This window comes from Mus musculus, chromosome 8 (assembly GCF_000001635.26).
Source record: "Mus musculus strain C57BL/6J chromosome 8, GRCm38.p6 C57BL/6J".
NCBI classification, from domain to species: Eukaryota; Metazoa; Chordata; class Mammalia; order Rodentia; family Muridae; genus Mus; species Mus musculus.
In genome coordinates this window covers 37,631,838-37,649,866 of record NC_000074.6, presented here as the reverse complement: position 1 = coordinate 37,649,866, position 18,029 = coordinate 37,631,838, and the positions used below count along the sequence as shown (strand labels likewise).

The 18,029-nt window shown below is 37.0% G+C and overlaps 1 protein-coding gene across 5 annotated transcripts in view; it reads left to right on the top strand.

The window, feature by feature from the left end:
- Sgcz (sarcoglycan zeta) overlaps window positions 1–18,029 on the top strand; it is a 1,143,866-nt gene that overhangs the window by 1,011,839 nt on the left and 113,998 nt on the right. For 4 of the 5 annotated variants that reach the window (XM_006509120.4, XM_011242138.1, XM_006509122.1 and 1 more), the window contains one exon: window positions 9,847–9,934. In XM_006509120.4, the coding sequence (XP_006509183.1) occupies window positions 9,847–9,934 (88 nt within the window). Of the gene's footprint in view, window positions 1–9,846; window positions 9,949–18,029 lie in introns of all 5 variants that reach the window. The other variant, XM_011242139.3, reaches the window with a different exon arrangement.

Sequence of the window (18,029 nt, the reverse complement as noted above, 5' to 3'; positions counted from 1 at the left end):
AAAACTAATATTTTTTTCAGCCCGGAGTCTTATCATCGTTATAGTTTTTTTTTAAATACATATAAAGCTATAGAAGATTGAGTTACAGGAGTATAAATAAATGTCATAATTTTGAAATACCTGTTGTAATTAAAATATTTAAGTTTAGAACTATATCTCCCCCACTGTATATATTTAGTTGAGAAGAAAGTATATGACTTACTAAAGATTTACAAACCAATGATTGTGAGGAGTGAAAGGAATATTTGCCTTATTGGATATGGACATGGTGGGGCAGGTTTGATATTCCACCTTTTGGGAGGTGGAGGCAGTAGATATAAGTTTGGGGCACCTGTGGCCTGATATTATTATTGAGGTTGGTGCACTCTCAAAAAGGGACCTGTCATGACTGCCCTCTGAAAGACCCAACAAGCAGATGAAAGAGTTAGATGATGCAGATGATAGTTAGATGCAGTTAGATGCACCCAATCAATAAACAGAAGCTGCTTACCTCTGTGGTTGAATTGGGGAAAAGCTGAAAGAAGCCGAGGAGGAAGGCAATGCTATAGGAGGACCAACAGTCTCAATTAATCTGGATCCTTGAGCTCTCTCAGACACTGGATCACCAATCAGGCAGTATACACCAGCTCATATGAGGTCCCCAGCACATATACAACAGCATACAACAGCATTGCCAGGTCTGGGTACAGTCAGAGAAGGTATACCTAACCCTCAAGAGACTGGAGGCCCCAGGAAGTTTAGAGGTCTAGTGGAGTCAGAGAGTGGGGATGTCCCTTTGGAGAAAGGGGGACAGGGAGATGGTATGGGCTGTGGAACAGTCAGAGGGTGAACCAGAAGGGGAATAAAATCTGAGTGTAAAGAAAAAAAGAAAGAAAGAAAAAAAGAAAAAAGAAAATCCCTATCAAATTAAATAGTTTTTAATTAGATATTTTCTTTATTTACATTTCAAATATTATCCCCTTTCCAGGTCCCCCTGCCCCTGGAAACTCTCTATCCCCTCCCCCTCCCCCTGCTTCTATGAGCTTGTTCCTCCATCAACCTACCCACTCCTGCCTCCCCACCCTCACATTTTTCTACACTGGGGCATGGAGCCTTCACAGGACCAAGGTAATTTTTAACCAGAAGTAACGACACTCATGTATTCCATAAGCATTTTTTGTTTACCTAATAGCTATACATTTTGTCATATTTCACTTATAGTATAGGTACTGTAATAGTGTGTTCTATCCATAAATATAAAAGTATCATCAAGGATGTTTGTTAAATAGAATTGTCTTGGGTTATTATTGTGAATAGGAAATCTCAGGTTAGGCAATTACAATGTCAAGGAATATTGATGATATAGTTAAAATCTTTCTAAATTTTTTTAAAGGTACAATCTCATGTAGCTTAGGCTAGCCTCACACTTACTTAGCAGTTGAAGATAACCTTCTATCATCTGATCACCTTGCTTCCTCCTGATACCAGAAGTTCTAAGCAATGAAAATATTAACACACAGTGGTATAAAATTATACAACAAATTAAAAAGAAGAAAGCCATTTCCTCAGATTTAAGCAATATAAGTCCTGTTTGCAGAGAGCCTCGAATGGGTTGAAGAGGCCCAGCAGTAGTAGAAGGTATATCTGCTTTCCTCAATCTATTGATTCGAATGGGACTTGCCAATCATTCTCACTGTTACAAAGCAACGTTTATCCAGATACTGGAGAAACCCGTAGCTCAGCCATAGCCATCATAACAGCTTTTTACTTTCTTACTTTATAGTCATTGTTTGTTTTCACTAAATAATTTTGTACTTTATTTTTGTTTTTGTCATGTTAGAAAGCTGTTTGAAAAATGTCCCCCATAGTATCTTGCACTTGAATACTTGTTCCTTAGTTGGTGTTGCTCTTCTGTGTTTCAAGATGTGAGGTCTCAGCTTCCAGCTCCTATCACCATGCCTACTGACTGCAGTTATGTTGTCCCCACCATTGTGAACTCTAAATCTCTGCAATAAACCAAAATAAACTCCTCTCTAATTACTTGCCAGGGTGTTTTATCACATTTTTTTAAAAGGTAAAATAACGAAGACAAAAAAAAAACAAACAAAAAACAAAAACTCTGAGTTTCCTCATCTTATTCAGGAATGAAGTTTCAGTATAGATTGAGATGCAAAGTAAACTAAACACGTGGTGGAAATATTTTAAATATTTGGAGATTTAATAAGCCTACTTTACTTTAAGTGAAAGAAAAAGAGATGTTTGATTATTTTTTTCAAGTGGTGAAAACTGAGTTATATGAATGAAGATGTTTCTATAGAAAATAATCTAAAACTCATCTTTCCCTACTTGAAATTAAAGATACCCTTGAAAGCACATATGTCTTATTGAGAAACTTAATTTTTCTCTGTTAAATGTGTCACATTTAAAAAGTAAAAATTAGAGACAAGAAACTTGATTCTCCAAATTGTCAAGATTCAAGGAATGAAAAGTAAATGAACTTATTAAAAACTGCTTTTTCTTCTTCTTCCATTGCACACCTAACATGAAGTTTTTTCATATACAAATGCATACTTAAAGGTCTCTATTTCTGTCTCTCTTTTAATTTTGCCCATAAACATACACATTCATCATTATCATTCTGATTGCAAGAGGAATTTACTAATTTTGTTGATTAAAAATAGAAAAGATATGTACTACTTTATCTATGCTGAAGTATCTACCAATTTATCTATCAATTCATAACATCTCTGGATTATTCATAAAAATTTTGTAACACAAAATTTTCTAAATTTTCTTGTGCTTTCCCAAGTAGGAAATTTTCTAGTCTATACATACTTCACAGGCAATATGAATCTTGCTCTATTAGCTAGCGTAGTACAAATATATAGATCTGAACGTGCTGAGTGGACATAGTTGACACCTGGGGCTAGGAGAAGGGCAAAAAAGACAGCAGGGACATCTGCAGAGAAAATGGATACATCCATCACCTGGAGTGGAAGGAAAAGAGCAAGACTGTGTCTGTTCCTACAAATATTGTCTAAGAAGATGCATGCTCTTTAATACCATTGTGTACCTGATTGATATAAAATGGCAATATCTTATTTACCTGAGTCTTTATTTTTGGGTACAGAGAGAATTTTTCCATCCAGAGTCCTTAGTCATGAAAAAAAAAATCATCCCTATAAGGCTACCCATAGTTAATGTTTGAGTTGAAATAGTTGAAGGATGTAGGGATGTGCCAAATTGGATCTTCTATATTGGAAAACTGTTCCCTGTAGCAACTCTCTAAGTGCACATTCATCAGTGGGAACTTGAATAAGGAAAGCCAAAGAGAAGCATAATAGATACCATAATCATTGTATAACACCGAGGAGACAGGCATTACCTAACAGCAACTTATAAGTACAAAGACTTTCCTAGAATTGAATGTCACAGTGAGAAAGGCTTAGGAAGAGTATTGGACAAGACATGAATGAAAAGTTGTTTTAATAAACACTATATCAGGACTATTTTATATTCTAATGAAATTATGAAATTGGGGGGGGGCATTCTGTTAAGAATCCTATATATACCAAAACAAAACAAAACAACACAATTTTAGTAATTAAGTCATTTGTTGCTGAAGGAAACTAAATTTCAAACCTTGTTACCTTGTTATTAAGCAAAGTTTTTAGTTACCTATTTTTTTTTCTTGTTCTTAATTGAGTTGAATAAGAGAAGGAATTGAGGGGAGAGCTCATCCTTGGAAGCAGAGAACAGGAATACAAGTTAAACCAGGAGATAACTCTTGCTCTACTTGAAAGCATTTCAGAGCTTTTTCCATGAGAGTTTAAAAAGTAAATAACAGAGAAACAAAGAGGTAGCCAGACCCCTAAGGTTTCTGTGATCTCAACACAATTCTAGAGCCCACCCAAGAGTGATTCACTTCAAATGTGCTCTGTACATTCATCCAGTCAAAATGAGTTTGTTGACCTGAAAACCATGTGCCATACATAACACAAACTGTAGTTTTTCGATAGTCTGCATAGAGAAAAGCAAACCACAACACAATCCATTCTTCAGATAGGTCAGTCAAATGACTTCTTCACGGAAATGATTAAACAAAACAGAATGCCTATGACAAGCACTGTAATAGACATCAAGCTGACTGCTTAAGGAAGTGGAGGGCAGAAGCAGAATTTTAATTAGAAGAATAAGAAGGATGCCCAGAGAATTCAGCTTTGAGCTGGGATTTGAAAAATGAGCATTTCCAGTGTCATTCAGCCAGATAATAAGAAGTAGACATGAATTATAGTATAGGCAAAAAAATAAAAATAAAACGGAGAATGAAGAGAACAAAGACGATTTTGGGTAAATACATGTTGTGAAATGAAGCTAAGTAGATAAAAACGGATCATATCATAAAATACTTGTATGTTACAAATATCAATTTGCCTAACAAAAGGAAATATTAAAAGATATTTTGTTTTAATGGTAGCATGCAAACATATTTGTACATTTAAATTGTTTAGAAAAGTAACACAGTATAAAACTAAGAGTGAAGCGTAAGTAAAAAATGTAGATAGAGGGTCAATAGATTGTCAGAGCCTGAGGATCAGGGCTTTCCCTGTGAGATTATGTTTCCTAGTAATAGTAGAAGATAACACTGTTATGAACTCTCATGGACACAACTGCCTAATGTGACCCAAACAAGGAAGAAACCAACAACTATGCCAAACTGGGTGGAGGAAAGCACAAGAGATCTTAACACAGCATAAAGTACTGTGATAAAACAGCTGATTAAAACTGGGAGAGGAGGTAGAGAAGAGCCTGCCAATTGGTTTTCCTGTGATAAAGAATGGTCAGGTCTGACCATATACATAAAAGTAACACTATATTGACCCATCAGGTTATATTTAGTAATACATACATATATATGTACATATGTATGTGGTATGGGGGGAGTGTATATGTGTGTGTGTACATACAATAATAACAACTAATGTAAAGAGGGCATAGGGAGAATGAAGTGCTATATGGCAGTATTTGGAGGGAAGAAAGGGAAAATAGAAAACTAAGTTAATTTATACACTGAAAAATAAATAAAAAGAATAGAGGAACGACAAATATAAAGCTATGTGATTTTTGACAAGGATGTTAAAAACATGTTTTGGAGATAAGAGCCTATTCATAAAATGGTGCAGGGAAAGCTGGCTATCTACATGGAGAAACATGGAACTCCATCCTTCGCTCATCATGCAATAAAGTGAATTCCACATGAAACAAAGCCTTGTTGTTGTTAGCCCTGGACTTCTGAAACTCTGAATGGGTACCGTCAGAATATACTTAGACATACAGGCACAACTAATGGAATTTTGAACAGGACTCCAGTTGTTAAGGCAATACAGTCAGGTGTTAAATCCTTGGTAGCTCTAAATGAGCCAGAGGGCTGGTATCGAAAATTACCAATTAAAAATGGTATTGAGAAAAGAATGGAGTTCTCACCAAGAAACACAAATGACTAACAAGTCCCTTCAACATCCTTAGTCACTGTAAGAAAGCAAATTAATGTTGAGGTCTTCCACACTGGACCAGTGCACTGAGCAAACATTGGGCACAAACTCCACAGCCAGTCCCAAAACACACAGAGGAAGACCCACTCCCAGGCACTCTAACACTTCCAGGATCATAAGATCAGAAGTGAGGAGGACACAACACCTGCCCCAACACCTGGAATAACTGGGACCAGCAGGACCCAGGCACCCAGGTACTCCACCTGACCAGTGGCAAAGTTTAATTCCAGTGTGAGCCAGTGTCCTGAGCATACCTTGGGTGTGAACTCTGCAGCCTGTCCCACAACACCCAGAGGAAGTTCCATTCCCAGGTGCTCTAATATGCCCAGGTCCACAGGATCACATGATCCTAGGATCCCAGGAGTTTGCTCATACCAGGATCTCAGCGTCCCAGAGGCAGCTTGACTCCCAGGAGCTCTGACACACCCAGGATCTCAGGATCATAGGATCCCAGAATCACAGGATCACATAGATAGCTGAACTCTGAGGAGTTCTGACACAACCAGGATCACAGGAAGGATAGGCTCCAGTCAGATATGGTGAGGGCAGGTAGCACTAGAGATAATCAGATGGCAGGAGGCAAGCAAAAGAACATAAGCAACAGAAACCAAGGTTACTTGTCAACATTAGAACCCAATTCTCCCACCACAGCAAGTCCTGGATACACCATCACATTGGAAAAGCAAGACTCAGATCTAAAATCACTTCTCATGATGGTGATAGAAAACTTTAAGAAAGACATAAAGAACCCCCTTAAAGAAATACAGGAGAACACAGGTAAACAGCTAGAAGCCCTTAAAGAGGAAAAAACAAAATTCCCTTAAAGAATTATAGGAAAACACAATCAAACAGGTAAAGAGAATGAACAAAACCATCCAAGATCTAAAAATGGAAATAGAAACAATAAAGAAATCACAAACGGAGACAAACCTGGCGTAGAAACCCTAGGAAAGAGATCAGAAGTAGTAGATGAAAGCATCACCATCAGAATACAAGGGATAGCAGAGAGAATCTCAGGTGCAGAAGATACATTGAAAACATTGACAAGACAGTCAAACAAAATGCAAAATGCTCCTAATCCAAAATGTGCAGGAAATCCAAGACACAATGAGAAGAAGAAACCTAAAGATAATAAGTATTGAATAGAGAGAAGATTCCCAACTCACAGGGCTAGTAAACACTTTCAACAAAATTATAGAAGAAAAATTCCATAACCTAAAACAAGAGATTCCCAGGAACATACAAGAAGCCTACATAACTCCAAATAGACTCAACCAGAAAAGAAATTCCTCCCATCACATAATAATCAAAACATCAAAGGCACTAAACAAAGAAAGAATATTAAAAGCAGTAAGGGGAAAAGGTCAAGTAACATATAAAGGCAGACCCATCAGAATTACACCAGATTTCTCACCAGAGACTATGAAAGCTAGAAGATCCTGAGCAGATATTATACAGACCCTAAGAGAACAAAAATGCCAGCCTGGGCTACTATACTCAGCAAAACAATGTTATTTCTTAAATAAAGAGTAGATTTTAGTTTTGAGGCATAGTGGAAAATATAGCTGCTAGTAACTACTCAGCAGCATGGAATTGTATGATTTAGTAGCATCTCCTGACTTGTCATGAGTTTTTTACATTACTTATGCATTTATTTAAATACTATGTAAAAGGTTATACTTTGGTTCTAAGATACATTAATAATGACCCTATTCTCTAAATAAACACTTTACAAATGTATAGACAAAAATATGCACTGATTTGGCAGTGAACATGCTGCATTTGTAGGAACTTCATTGGCTTAAAAGAACTTAAAAACTGGAATGGCATAATAATGCAGTTTTATTCACAGGAGTCTATTGTGGAGAATTGCTCATCACCTCTGATAGCTCTGTTTATAGTTTTAGTGAGTACAAAGATTGCTGCTGCTACCATAGTAAAAATTTAATCTGGATATAAAATTTTAATTCTGAGAGGAAATTTAGTGGAATAAGTAGAATGGAGCTGAGCCAGGGATAAAACTTCAATAGGATCCCTATGGTGAAGGCAATGTGAACTAACATGTTGTTAACAAAAATGCACAATGATTAAAACCACAGTCCTAATGGTTCTGTTCCTGTATTAGATAAGAGGAAGTGCCTATTGACTGTTGCTTCTTAAATTTGCTTTGCTTTGGCCTTAGGTTCTTTCATACACCAATAATTCTTACAATACTTTCACTGCCCATCACTTAAACATACCAGTATGTTATGCATCTCATTATACTTATAGTCATGTGTGTTCATTTTAAATATGTCTAGGAATTCAAAGGAAAGCAAATAATCTCATAATAAGAATATTTATTTAGTTTTATACTCCATTTTTAAATCGGGTTATTTATTTTCTTTTGCCCTCTTAGCTAGTAAGGGACTGGAGGGTAAAAAGCTTCTTCCAAGGAAAGTGATATAGAATATAATATTATGGAGGGATGTAGTTGAAACTAGAACAGGAAGATTAAAGGGTGTTGGATGGTAGGTTATAAGATGTAATATGGTGAAGGATAACTAACAATAAATACCTTTCAAAATTCCATATTGAAGCCACTACTCTAGAAGCTTCCTATAAAATCCTACTTCACATAAAAGTATGGGAGACAATTCCCCCTACTTGGCATCATATGCTATCAAATACAATCACCAGTACAAAGAATGGGTTATATATTTTGGGAAATTGGCAAAAGGAATCCCATGGACTCCCAAAATATTGTGGCTATAGTCCATATCATAACAGTAAACCCAGAATGATTGCTAAAGACACCACCTTCTTATGCCATAGAAAATGGAGAAATCTAGCTTCATTCCTATTAGGTAACATTCAGAGTGCTTTAAGATACTGTACACCCTATCATAGGAGAAAATTATTTCTCAATCTCAGCAAGTTATGAACACTGAAAGCTACAATAACCACCTATATGCAAGACTGATAGGGAAATAAAAATTTATTTTTATGAGTCTTTTGGACTTATGGTCCACTCTATGCAATAGAATCCATATCTGATATTGTTGGTGAGTCCACTGTGAAGGTCATGAGCCCGACAGAACACACTATTTTCTTCTAATGGAACATGGCAGAAAAATGACACCTGATGACATATTACTATAGACATAGAAGTGTATCACTCAACACTCGCCCTGGAAAATGGTAATTAATAAAGTGTTCAACAACTAGGCAATGAGGAGAAAATGAGAGACTTTGGAATGCTTAGCCCTGAATGAGATTTTTTTTCACACATCCCTGCCCTCAAGGCATCTAATTGAACACATAACATTACCACAAAGAAAAAAGAAAAAATGAGAAAGAAAAGAGAAAAGCTTCAGGAACCCAACTTGAACAGCTTGCACTTCCTTGCCTCAGCCACTGAACCATTCACAGAGCATTCCCACATAGGCAAGATGAACAAAGTAGTAAAGAATGCATTAATTAGTTGTGTAAGCTCTTAAACTTAACCAACACATAGCAAATTCTCTTTGCTCTAGGAGAAATAATAGAATTGCAGCTGTGTAAATCAGATTGCCATAGACTGTCATTTTTTGGACACAATTCTGTAAATTATAAGAAGATAAAGATTAATATACAACACAAGACAAGTAAACTGTATAGGTGATAAGTGCTTTATCATATTTTCTATGTGGGTAGAAAATTTGTGGGTTGAATCAACCAGCATTCACAGTGATCAGAGGAGATAAATTTGGGGACATATTATTTAATAATAAAGCCTGAAGGTTGCCTAGACATTCCCCATTGAATTCCCCATTGAAACTGAATGGAGTTTCTGTGCCAGGAAGCTTACATATCATTAAGAAAGGCTTCTTTCACAAGGCAGTGGTGGCACACACCTTTAATCCCAGCACTTGGGAGGGAGAGGCAGGTGATTTCTGAGTTCGAGGCCAGCCTGGTCTACAGAGAGAGTTCCAGGACAGCCAGGGCTACACAAAGAAACCCTGTCTCAAAAAAAAAAACAAAAACAAAACACAACAAAACAAAACAAAACAAAACAAAAAAAAACAAAAAAGGTTTCTTCCTATAGGCTTGGTGAAGAGCGATGAGTGAGTAGGATTGAAACTGTGGTTACTGCCTGGGTATGAACATAGAAGCATTACTTTCTACTGTGATTTATTTCAAGACACTATCTTTTTATCCAGTTCAACGGAATGTTAATGCAATTGCCTATTGATTGATTGAGATAAATTGAGATAACATGCACAGAGTGATTTCATGTGTTCTGACTACGGTTGTGCTTTCGTTTGATTGTCTTTGTTTCGTACATATTTCTTAGGACAGTCCATTGGTCTTACAGTCTGACAGAAATGTAACAGTGAATGCAAGGAACCATATGGGGCAGCTCACTGGACAGCTGACAGTCGGTGAGTGTTTGGAGGTAAAGTTTGCTCATTCTGTCTTTTATATTCTGTGGTCAAATTGAAATCTTTGTAGCTGTGTCACTTCTCTAACACATAGGCAGAGATGTCTTTGTAGTCCAGTTGACTTGCACATGATACAATGTGACCTCAAGTGAGTTATGATTTCCAAAACTGGGTAGTTATTGGTCAGTAAGTTACAGTGGGACTAAATTACCCTGGCTATGGTAATCATTACCCCTAAATTTAAAAATGTACAAGTTTTCTGTAACATATTCTCATGGTATATCAAAATAGATTTAGAAAACACATGAGGTGCTATGACAGCTTGATGTGACAACATGATGTCTATGTATCTTTTATTTTAGGAGAGTAATTTTCTGAGGAGAGGGATTATACACACACAAACACACAAATACACACACAATTTTACTGTAGCAAGTATCAGTACCTTCAGTTTCTATCAAAGCTCTTTGTTGAGATTATGTCTGAAGGATTTAGTAATTGAAATACAAATTAAAGAAAAACATACTAGTATTTTCTTTACTTACTTCTTTTGTTTTCTAAAATAGGGTGTCATATAAACTAGAATGGCCTCAAACTGACTATGTAGCTGAGGCTAACCTTAACCTTCTGATTCTCTTGTCTGCACCTCCCAGATGCTGTGCTTACACAGTACACAGTTCAATAATATGGACTGACCCAGAGGCTTCCTGCAAACTAGCAAACACTCTATCAAGAAATATCATCAGTTTTATTGGATTTACTATTATTAAATAAATGTTAACTATTGACATCCAAACACCATGTAAAAATATTTTACTCAGTTTTTAATAAGGAAAAAGGCAAAGTAAAAGTCATTTGTAACTATGTAAATCACATATACTTGATATTCATATAATGCTAAAATATTTTGGTATTATATATACATATATATGTGTATATATATATATATGTGTGTATATTATACATATATGTGTATATGTATATATATATATATATATATATATATATATATATATATACTGTCATTTGTTGACTCATGTTTTACTGCCTTGACCCTATTTTCTGCATTTACTATTAGTTATCAAAGTACATGTTTTGTCATAAAATATATTGCTTTTTTATAAAAAGAGAACTAAAATAAATTTACTAAACTTTTAGGAATGAAACATTTCTATGTATGCATGAGCATGCCAGAGTCCTCAAGCTCTTACTGTTAATTTCAATAGCAATTCGGAACTGTTTCAGAGTAGTGTAACCTGGAATGAAGAACTGGGAGATTTTCCAAGTCAAAATTTTCCTCATAGTTAAGTACTCCTAGTAAAATAGGATCTTATATTGTGTTCAGTTCACCATAGCTGAAGTAGTTCTTAGTGGAACTATCAACAGATAAGTTAAAACCACAGAAAGTATATTGCAAAAATACATTGTCAAATGACAGTTACATAATTCCTGCTTGTAGCATGAAGCAGCCATTTGATTACAGGGTGTGTAGATAGATGCCATCTGCATTTCATTTTATGCATGAAATATGAAGGCTATGTTTTGCTTGCATTTTAGCCATTCTAGAAAACTCTGTAAATGTAATGTTAATATTATTCAAATGAGAAAAAGGAGAAAAAGAGAGGGAAAAGTCATTTAACTTTAATGAATATATTTTTGCCAATTATTTCTGTGATTAGAAATACATCTAAAGTAAGAGAACTGGAAGTAAAAGCTGGGGGTTTGGGCACACTCTTGTTGACTCCCATATTTTTTTTTATTCCTTTGTAAATGTCATTAAAAACCTCATAAGCACATTAAGTATAGAGTGAGTAATAATATATTAAATCATGTGGTATATACAGGTGTGCTAAGACACCCTCTTAAGCCCACCATGGGGGCAGTTGAAGCAAACAGATATATCTATGAGCTACAGACCACCCCTGTCTACACAGTGAATTCTTGGTCAGCTAGGACTAGACTGAGAGACCTTTTCTTAGATGCAGACTCCTATAGTAAAAGTCAAAGTATATCTGAATATCAACCATTTAAGTGAGCTCTATGAAAGAGCTTACCTCTCTTGGAGATCAAGTTTACCCTTTCCTAAAATAAGCATGACACTTAATTTGAATGCTTCTAGGAAAAATGTGCTGTCTTTGGTGTCCTTAAATGGGAGGTCATAGTTCTATGTTGAAAGTGTCATAATTTTGGTAGTGGTGTTTGTAAATATAATGACTTGTATCACAATGCACTGATATTCTGTGAACTGTTCTACGATGACTTTCTATCACATCGTCTTTCTTATAGAAGTTAAGGTAAATGGGTACATTATGATTGTTGCCAAGTATCTATCACAGATGTTTATACACCACACATTAAAATATCAACCTGGGAAAGGTGATCTTCCATCCTATAGTCATTAAAGATGAATTCATTCTTGCAATATATTCTGTCAAGTTTTGTGTTTAGAAAAAAATTTGTTGACATTTTAAATCCTCTTTCCTTATTTTTTAACTTTCCATTCAGTTTTTGTTTAGTGGCATGACAATAATTATAGTTCATAGGTATAACAATATTTGTTAATATTAAAATATAACACCTCCAAATCAGCATATAGTTGTGAATTATAATTTATTTATTCTGCAAATCTAAGGTTACCTAACAGTATATATCTTTCTAATAAAAACAAACATTAAACAGATTTTAAATATTTTTTTCCAGTTTTTATTACTCTAATATATTGGAAAAGAAAACTTACCTCAGTAGTAGCTACTTGTTCCATTATGTCCTTCAAAATGCTGTTAGAGCTATGAACAAAACAGAAGTTTGTTTACCTTGAGTGTTTCTTCATTGTAAGCCAACTCCTCCTTAGTTCATGTAAAACCAACCTGTAATATAACCCAGAGGTGTGATATGTTCGGTATGTGAATTCTAACACTGTTTTTCTACATTTGAAATAAAAAACAAATTATTCCTCTTCTGTAAACACATAGGAAATGCCATATATTTATACTTGAATGTATAAATGTATGTATAGATACATATGCTTTATTTTTATTGGATATTTTATTTAAATATATTTCAAATTTTATGCCCTTTGCTGGTCTCCCTCCACCTCCAGAGACCTCCTATCCTATCCTCGCTCCCCCATCCCAGCTCACACCCCTGGCATTACCATACACTGGGTCATCGAGACTTCACAGGACTAAGGTCCTCTCCTCCCATTGATGTCTGACAACGCCATCATCAACTACATGTGGCTGGAGCCATGGGTCCCTCAATGTGTATTCTTTGGTTTATGGTTTAGTCCCTGGGAGCTGGTTGGTTGATACAGTTTATTTTCCTATGGGGTTGCAAATCCCTTCTGCTCCTTCAGTCCTTTCTTTAACTCCTCCACTGGGGACCCCATGCTCAGTCCAATGGTTGTCTGTGAGCATCTACCTCTATTTGTCAGGTTCTGGCAGAACCTCTAAAAAGACAGCTATAATAGGCTCCTTTCAGCAAATATTTCTTGGCATCCACAATAATGTCTAGGTTTGGTGATTCCACATGGGATGGATTTTCAGGTAGGGCAGTCTCTGGATGGTCATTCCTTCAGTCTCTGCTCTACACTTTGTCTCTGTAATTCCTTCCATGGGAACTTTGTTGCCCCGTCTAAGAAGGATCACAGTATCCACATTTTGGGCTTCCTTCTTCTTGAGTTTCATGTGGTTTATGAACTGTACCTTGGGTATTCTGAGCTTCTGGGCTAATATCCACTTATCAGTGAGTGCATACCATGTATGTTCTTTTGGATTGAGTTACCTGACTCAAGATGATATTTTCTAGTTCCATCCATTTGCCTTAGAATTTCATAAATTCATTGTATTTAATAGCTGAGTAGTCCTCCATTGTGTAAATGTACCATATTTTCTGTATCCATTCTTCTGCTGAGGGACATCCAGGTTCTTTCTAGCTTCTGGTTATTATAAATTAGGCAGCTATGTACATAGTGGAGCATGTGTGCTTATTACATGTTGGAGCATCTTCTAGGTATATGTGCCTTGAGGTAGTACTATGTCCAATTTTCTGATGAACCACCAAACTGATTTCCAGAGCGGTTGTACCAGCTTAAAATCCCACCAGCAATGGAGGAGCGATCCTCTTTCTCCACAATGTCACCAGCATCTGCTGTCACCTAAGTTTTTTATCTTAACCATTCTGACTGGTGTGAGGTGGAATCTCAGGGTTGTTTTAATTTGAATTTCCCTAATGAATAAGGATGTTGAACTTTTTTGGGGTGCTCTTCAGACATTTGGTATTCCTCAGTTGAGAATTCTTTGTTTAGCTCTGAGCCTCACTTTTTAATAGGGTTATTTAATTCTTTTGGCTAATATCCTCCTATTAGATGTAGAATTGATAAAGACCTTTTCCCAATCTGTTGGTTTCTGTTTTGTTCTATTGACAGTGTCCTTTGCCTTACAGAAGTTTTGCAATTCTATGAAATCTCACTTGCCAGTTATTGATCTTAGAACATAGACCATTGGTGTTCAGTTCAGGAAATTTTCCCCTGTGCCTATGTGTTCAAGGCTGTTCCACACTTTCTCTTCTATTAGTTTCCCTGTTTCTGGTTTTATGTGGAGGTCCTTGATCCAACTGGACTTGAGCTTTGTACAAGGAGATAAGAATGGATCAATTTGCATTCTTTTGCATGCTACCCACCAGTTGATCCAGCACCATTTTTTGAAAATGCTATCTTTTTTCCACTGGATGGTTTTAGCTCCTTTGTCAAAGATCAAGTGACCATAGATATGTGGGCTCATTTATGGGTCTTCAATTCTATTTCATTGGTCTACCTGCCTGTCATTGTACCAGTACCATGAAGTTTTATCACAATTGCTCTCAGCATGTTTATCCTTTGTGTAGAGAAAGGCCACAGATTTCTTTGAGTTAATTTTATATCTAGTTACTTCACTGAAGTTGTTTATCAGGTTTAGGAGTTCTCTGGTAGAATTTTTGAGGTTGTTTAAGTATACTATCATATCATCTGCAAATAGTGATAGTTTTGGACTTCTTCCTTACCAATTTGTATCCCCTTGATCTCCATTTGTTGTGTAATTGCTCTGACTAGGACTTAAAGTACTATATTGTACAGGTAGGGAGAGAGTGGACAGCATGGTCTAGTTCCTGATTTTAGTGGGATTGCTTCAAGTTTCTCTCCATTTGGCTTGATGTTGGCTACTGGTTTGCTGTATTTTACTTTTACTATGTTTAGGTAGGGGCCTTGAATTCCTGATCTTTCCAAGACTTTTATCATGAAGGTGTGTTGGATTTTGTCAAATCCTTTCTCAGTGTCTACTGAAATGATTATATGTTCTTTTATTCTTTGAGTTTGTTTATATTGTGGATTCCATTGATGGATTGCCATACATTGAAACACCCCTGCATCCCTGAAATGAAACCTACTTGATCATGACGGATGATCATTTTCATGTGTTCTTGGATTGGATTTGTGAGAATTTTATGAAGTTTTTTTGCATCGATATTCATAAAGGAAATTAGTCTGAAGTTCTCTTTCTTTGTTGGGTTTATGTTAGCCTCTATCAGCAGACCTGGGAGACTAGATCTCTCCTGAGTTTCAGTGTTCAGAGTACTGTCTGCAGGTAGGCTCTCCTCTTGCAGGGAAGGTGCCCAGATATCTGATGTTCGAACCTGCCTCCTGGCAGAAGTTGTGATCCACTCACAGATGTCTTAAGATCCCGTGGAGGGTCCTGTGTATACCTTACGAGTGTCCGCAGACTCCACGCCCAAGGTACCTCTGTGCTGGTGTGGACCAGAAGGGACTTGTGCCCCTGATCAGGCCGGGTTTTCTGCTTCCCTAATTAATGCAGTCTCAGGTCCAGAGAGATTGGATTGGAGCAGATGCTGTGTTCCTTTGTTTCCACTTGGTTGATTTCATCCCTGAGTTTGATTATTTCCTGTTGTCTAGCTCTCTTGGGTGTATTCGCTACTTTTTACTCCAGAGTTCAGATGTTCTGTCAAGTTATACTAGTGTATACTCTATCCAGTTTCTTTTTGGCGGCACACAGAGCTAGCTATGAGTTTTCCCCTAAGGACTGCTTTCATTGTGTCTCATAAGTTTGGGTATGTTGTGGCTTCATTTTCATTAAACTCTAAAAAGTCTTTAATTTCTTTCTTTTTTTCTTTTTTTTTTCTTTTTTTCTTTTTTTTTTTAAATTTTTTTCTTTCCATTTTTTATTAGGTATTTAGCTCATTTACATTTCCAATGCTATAGCAAAAGTCCCCCATACCCACCCACCCCCACTCCCCTACCCGCCCACTCCCCCTTTTTGGCCCTGGCATTCCCCTGTTCTGGGGCATATAAAGTTTGCGTGTCCAATGGGCCTCTCTTTCCAGTGATGGCCGACTAGGCCATCTTTTGATACATATGCAGCTAGAGTCAAGAGCTCCGGGTACTGGTTAGTTCATAATGTTGATCCACCTATAGGGTTGCAGATCCCTTTAGCTCCTTGGGTACTTTCTCTAGCTCCTCCATTGGGAGCCCTGTGATCCATCCATTAGCTGACTGTGAGCATCCACTTCTGTGTTTGCTAGGCCCCGGCATAGTCTCACAAGAGACAGCTACATCTGGGTCCTTTCGATAAAATCTTGCTAGTGTATGCAATGGTGTCAGCGTTTGGATGCTGATTATGGGGTGGATCCCTGGATATGGCAGTCTCTACATGGTCCATCCTTTCATCTCAGCTCCAAACTTTGTCTCTGTAACTCCTTCCAAGGGTGTTTTGTTCCCACTTCTAAGGAGGGGCATAGTGTCCACATTTCAGTCTTCATTTTTCTTGAGTTTCATGTGTTTAGGAAATTGTATCATATATCTTGGGTATCCTAGGTTTTGGGCTAATATCCACTTATCAGTGAGTACATATTGTGTGAGTTCCTTTGTGAATGTGTTACCTCACTCAGGATGATGCCCTCCAGGTCCATCCATTTGGCTAGGAATTTCATAAATTCATTCTTTTTAATAGCTGAGTAGTACTCCATTGTGTAGATGTACCACATTTTCTGTATCCATTCCTCTGTTGAGGGGCATCTGGGTTCTTTCCAGCTTCTGGCTATTATAAATAAGGCTGCTATGAACATAGTGGAGCATGTGTCCTTCTTACAAGTTGGGGCATCTTCTGGATATATGCCCAGGAGAAGTATTGCTGGATCCTCCGGTAGTACTATGTCCAATTTTCTGAGGAACCGCCAGACGGATTTCCAGAGTGGTTGTACTAGCCTGCAATCCCACCAACAATGGAGGAGTGTTCCTCTTTCTCCACATCCTTGCCAGCATCTGCTGTCACCTGATTTTTTGATCTTATACATTCTGACTGGTGTGAGGTGGAATCTCATGGTTGTTTTGATTTGCATTTCCCTGATGATTAAGGATGTTGAACATTTTTTCAGGTGCTTCTCTGCCATTCGGTATTCCTCAGGTGAGAATTCTTTGTTCAGTTCTGAGCCCCATTTTTTAATGGGGTTATTTGATTTTCTGAAGTCCACCTTCTTGAGTTCTTTATATATGTTGGATATTAGTCCCCTATCTGATTTAGGATAAGTAAAGATCCTTTCCCAATCTGTTGGTGGTCTCTTTGTCTTATTGACGGTGTCTTTTGCCTTGCAGAAACTTTGGAGTTTCATTAGGTCCCATTTGTCAATTCTCGATCTTACAGCACAAGCCATTGCTGTTCTGTTCAGGAATTTTTCCCCTGTGCCCATATCTTCAAGGCTTTTCCCCACTTTCTCCTCTATAAGTTTCAGTGTCTCTGGTTTTATATGAAGTTCTTTGATCCATTTAGATTTGACCTTAGTACAAGGAGATAAGTATGGATCGATTCGCATTCTTCTACATGATAACAACCAGTTGTGCCAGCACCAATTGTTGAAAATGCTGTCTTTCTTCCACTGGATGGTTTTAGCTCCCTTGTCGAAGATCAAGTGACCATAGGTGTGTGGGTTCATTTCTGGGTCTTCAATTCTATTCCATTGGTCTACTTGTCTGTCTCTATACCAGTACCATGCAGTTTTTACCACAATTGCTCTGTAGTAAAGCTTTAGGTCAGGCATGGTGATTCCA